This window comes from Mycetomoellerius zeteki, unplaced genomic scaffold (genome assembly GCF_001594055.1).
Source record: "Mycetomoellerius zeteki isolate Tzet28-1 unplaced genomic scaffold, Tzet1.0 scaffold261, whole genome shotgun sequence".
Lineage (NCBI taxonomy): Eukaryota > Metazoa > Arthropoda > Insecta > Hymenoptera > Formicidae > Mycetomoellerius > Mycetomoellerius zeteki.
Window position 1 is genome coordinate 4,862 of NW_017257240.1, and position 4,256 is coordinate 9,117.

General features: G+C 38.0%; 1 protein-coding gene across 1 annotated transcript; it reads right to left on the minus strand.

The window, feature by feature from the left end:
• Positions 1 to 241: 241 nt before the first annotated feature.
• On the minus strand, positions 242 to 3,440 carry LOC108723971 (uncharacterized protein K02A2.6-like). The gene is made up of 4 exons (XM_018450047.1): positions 2,420 to 3,440; positions 1,668 to 2,309; positions 1,011 to 1,300; positions 242 to 784 (listed from the first exon to the last, which is right to left on the minus strand). Exons 1-4 carry the CDS (start codon positions 3,438 to 3,440, stop codon positions 242 to 244), a joined length of 2,496 nt encoding a protein of 831 aa, XP_018305549.1.
• Between the last annotated feature and the right edge of the window lie 816 nt (positions 3,441 to 4,256).

The following is a 4,256-nucleotide window of genomic DNA, read 5'->3' on the forward strand; positions in this document are numbered from 1 at the left end:
TTTTTGTTCAAACGTGCACCATTTCGCGAAAAAACAAAATATCGAAAAAATCCTACGTACGTCTCTTGCTGTTGTTATATAGAAACTAAAAAAATTTTATTTTTTGTTCCAGGACCAAAATTAAGGAGGTTACGTCTTCGGCCATGGACCTACTGAAAAAAAGGCGTCTTCGGAGAAATGCTGGACAGCCGCCATTTTGAAATTAATTAACATAAAAAAATTTGTATTTGTTCTTTAAAACCTATATTATAAAACCTATTTCACAGATTTTCGGTTGATCCTTTTGTTGAGTCACAAAAAATTCATAAAATATGCCCATTTTTTCGCGCTCTAGACCAGCTTCCCCCTTTAAGAAAGGACCCGCAAAATCCATATGAATGCGTTGCATAGGAGTCGCAGATGGCTGCCAATGATGTACTACAACTTTAGGTAAATTGTTTTTATTCGCATTGCAATTTGCGCAATTCTTAACATTTTCTATATCATCGTCTATTTTGGACCACCAACAGTAACCACGAGCTAGCTCTTTCATTTTAACGACTCCAAAATAACCTGAGTGCAGTTCTTTTAATATTTGCTGTTGTAATGATTTCGGAATCACAACTCGGTGTCCTCGCATAATGACACCCGAATGTAAGCTAAACTCGATTTGATCTATGTTGAAACGGTCTGATTTATGGATTAGTTTTCCTGTATGCAATGCTTGAAATAAGTTCTTTACATCCTTATCATTACTAGTCTCAAATGCAATCTTATCTGCTGAAATAGGAAGAGTGTAGACACTCTGTATCGATTTGAAAAGCATCTATTACATCACTGTTAGAATTTTGATAGTCAATAGGAAGTCTAGATAAGCAATCTGCGTTAGCATGATCTTCCGATTTTTTGTATTGGATTACATAATTAAATCCTTGTAAAAAAATAGCGTAATGCTGCATTCTCATTGCAGCGTAAATTGATAAACTTTTAGTCGGTGATAGGATTTGCACCAGTGGACGATGATCCGTTACCAATGTGAATTTGCTACCGTAAAGAAATTGGAAGAATTTCTTAACTCCGTAAATTATGGCGTAAGCCTCTTTGTCAATTTGTGAGTATTTTTGTTGCGTAGGTGAGAGTGTTTGCGACGCGAATTGTATTACACATTCTGATCCGTCCGGATAGCGATGAGAGAGTACCGCTCCTACACCGTACGAACTGGCATCTGTGGCAAGAACTAACGGAAGTTTAGGATTGAAATGCACTAAAACTTTGTCACTTGTGAAAGCTTCTTTAGCTTTTTTGAAAGCAAGCTCACATTCTTTTGACCATGTGAATGGTGAATTTTTACGTAATAATTCATTAAGTGGGTGTAATATTGTACTCAAATTTGGAATAAAACATCCATAATAATTAATCATCCCAGTGAAAGCTCGAACCTCCGATACATTTTTGGGACGCGGCATTGATTTAATACTTTCCATTTTACTTTCTTCTTTATGTACTCCGTCTTTATTAATCACGTACCCGCAATAATTAACTCTATCCATAAAAAAATTTGACTTTTCTACATTGATACGTATATTGTACTGATGCAACCTCTTTAATACCTCTTCAAGTCGACCAAAATGTAATGCATTCTCCTGCTATTACTATATCATCGAAAAATATAGCAACGCCGGGAATACCTTGTAAGATGTTTTCTATTTCTCTTTGCCAAATAGTGGGACCGGACGCAATACCGTACATTAATCTGTTAACTTGGTAAAGTCCTTTACACGTTCTGATTGTCAGACATTCACGATGATCGGGAGCTATTTCTAATTGTAAATAAGCTTGCTTTAAATCGATTTTTGAAAAAATTTTGCCATTAGTAAGCTTAGCTAACAGTTCGTCGATGGTTGATAAGGAATGATCATCCATTAATAGTTGAGGATTAACCGTGGATTTGTAATCGCCACAAATACGAACTTGGCCGTTACTTTTAATTATTGGAACAATGGGTGTAGCCCATTTAGACGTTGCGACTTTTGAAATAATGCCTGCGTTTTCTAACGCATTCAATTCTTTTTCAACAAGCGGAGGAAGTTTGAAAGGCATCGGACGTGCTCTGATAAACACGGGAGAAGCATTCGATTTGAGAATTAGTTTAGCTTGTAAATCTTTTATTGCAGATAAATCTAGTGAGCTCAGATTTTTATACTTATCCAGTAAAGTACGTATCTTATTATGAACCTGTACTGATAAATTATCAACAGAAGCATTGCACGCTAGGAAATCATTTAATAATTGACGAATCCATTCTCTACCCATAAGAGGTTTTCTACGACCTTTAACCACGTAGATATTTAGCTCTTTAATACTCAAATTATATTATTATTGAACGTTCACAGGAATAAATCCTTCGCAAGATATAACACGACCGCAATACGACACTAACTGTAGATCTGTACGACGAAGAGTCGTTCCTGAAATAGACTAGCTATATCAGATAGATTTACAATTGAAACAGCAGCTCCGCTGTCAATTTCGAACTCCATAGGTTTTTCGTTTACCAATAGTTTAATAAGAAACTTTTCTCTGTGATTCTTTTGTTCTAAACTCAAAATTTTCTGTAATTGATTAGTGGAAGTACTACCCTTGAAGCAGATGGTGCTGAGATGTCTCTGTTTCCCACAAGTATGACATCGGATTTCACGACTTAAAGTACACTTGCTAGCCAAGTGTGATTTACCGCATCTGAAACACTTAACATTAGTATTTGCTACACTTTTCGCTTGAGAATTAGAAGAATTCTGACTTGAGAATTTTTTTGTAGTGGGTTTCGGCTTCTTATCTGTATTCTTGCCGTGAAATTTCTTGCCCGCCTTGAGGTAGTTGACACCCATAGCCGATGAGCTACCTTTTTTCATTTGCTCAGAACTCTTTTCCGATAGTTCTATGGTGATAGCAACTTTGACCGCTTCGTCGAAATCCAAATCCTTGCTCTCAAGAAGCCGCGCTTGTGTCTTCTTGTTCGAAAGCCCGAACATAAACTGATTACTCAACGCTGTTTTCAGGTAATTGCCAAATTTGCAGTGAATGCTTAGCTTATGAAGAGCCGCTACGAATTGCTGAACTGACTCTCCGTCATTCTGTATTTTTTGGTGAAAACGGTAATTCTCGGTGATTTCCAAAGGAGCCGGCTCATAAAATTCTTGTAACTTTTGAACCAACAGATCGTATGATTGTGAAAACGAATTAACCGGATCCAGCCTGTTGCAAAGTACATCGAAAGCCGTTGGCCCTACGTAATGAAGCAAGTATGGCACTCTTGCATCATCTTTGATGCCAAATATGAGAAAAGCGCCCTGTAGATGTTGCACCCACCTTTTCCAAGTTGTGGATGATGGCTCGAACGCTTCAATTGCAAAAGATCCCGGAATCGCTGGTTTCTGATCAATGGTTCCGGTTGGCGACATTTTGTTGTACTGTAATCGAAATTGCCTATTGCATTGATCTTATCCCATCCTCGTCGCCAATTCTTGTTATGTATGTAGTGTAAGTGGTGGAAGGAATAAATAATCGATGGCCCAACTTTATGCTTAATCCTCTTATCATGAGGAAACTTGAATATATTATATTATATATTTAATATCCTTAGACGTATATATTATATAAACGTTGACGCCCTGGCCTCGAGTGCGTGTGTCGCCCATTTGACTTAATTCCGACTTAAATCCGTCGTAAGCGATAGTAATCGATACAAAATCGATAATCAGAAGGTAATGTGCGCCCTCGCGATAGCGCGAATCATAACTGCGCGCGTAATACAAAATAAACTAAATCTTCTAACACAGCTGAACCCACTTCCGCTACCAACAAAAAGGAGAATTCTCCCCACACACCCCTGGAGCGCAGGAGTAGCCCACAAGAGGGCTACGGCTGCGATTAATAAGCGTCCTCACGATGCAGAACAGACGACAGGGGAACCCCCGAGCAAGACATCTAACAATTTGTACTCTTCTTAGGCCTCTCATCCTACGCCAGATACTATATGTAACTATTTCTCGAAGGACTCCGCCCCATATATAGTCCTGATACAGAAGAATCTTGACAATGAATTGACCCGCATCAATCCAATTATGGTAAGCCGAATTATTACTAAGTATGTTGGTAACAGTATAGTTGAGGTTAAGTCGGTGGGACGTAACAAAGTCTCCATTGCCCTCAACAATTTTGAAAAAGCAAATAGCATCCTCAAATTAGACACTTTGAAAGCAAATAATATGTCAGCT

What these genes read in the sequence shown, in the direction of transcription:
- LOC108723971 (XM_018450047.1), bottom strand. Translation starts at nt 3,440, where the DNA reads ATGTCGCCAACCGGAACCATTGATCAGAAACCAGCGATTCCGGGATCT. An exon ending in CTTCGTCGTACAGATCTACA is followed by an intron (nt 2,310 to 2,419) that starts GTTAGTGTCGTA and finishes ACGTGGTTAAAG; the next exon opens with GTCGTAGAAAACCTCTTATG. An exon ending in ACGGTAGCAAATTCACATTG is followed by an intron (nt 785 to 1,010) that starts GTAACGGATCAT and finishes AAATCGATACAG; the next exon opens with AGTGTCTACACTCTTCCTAT.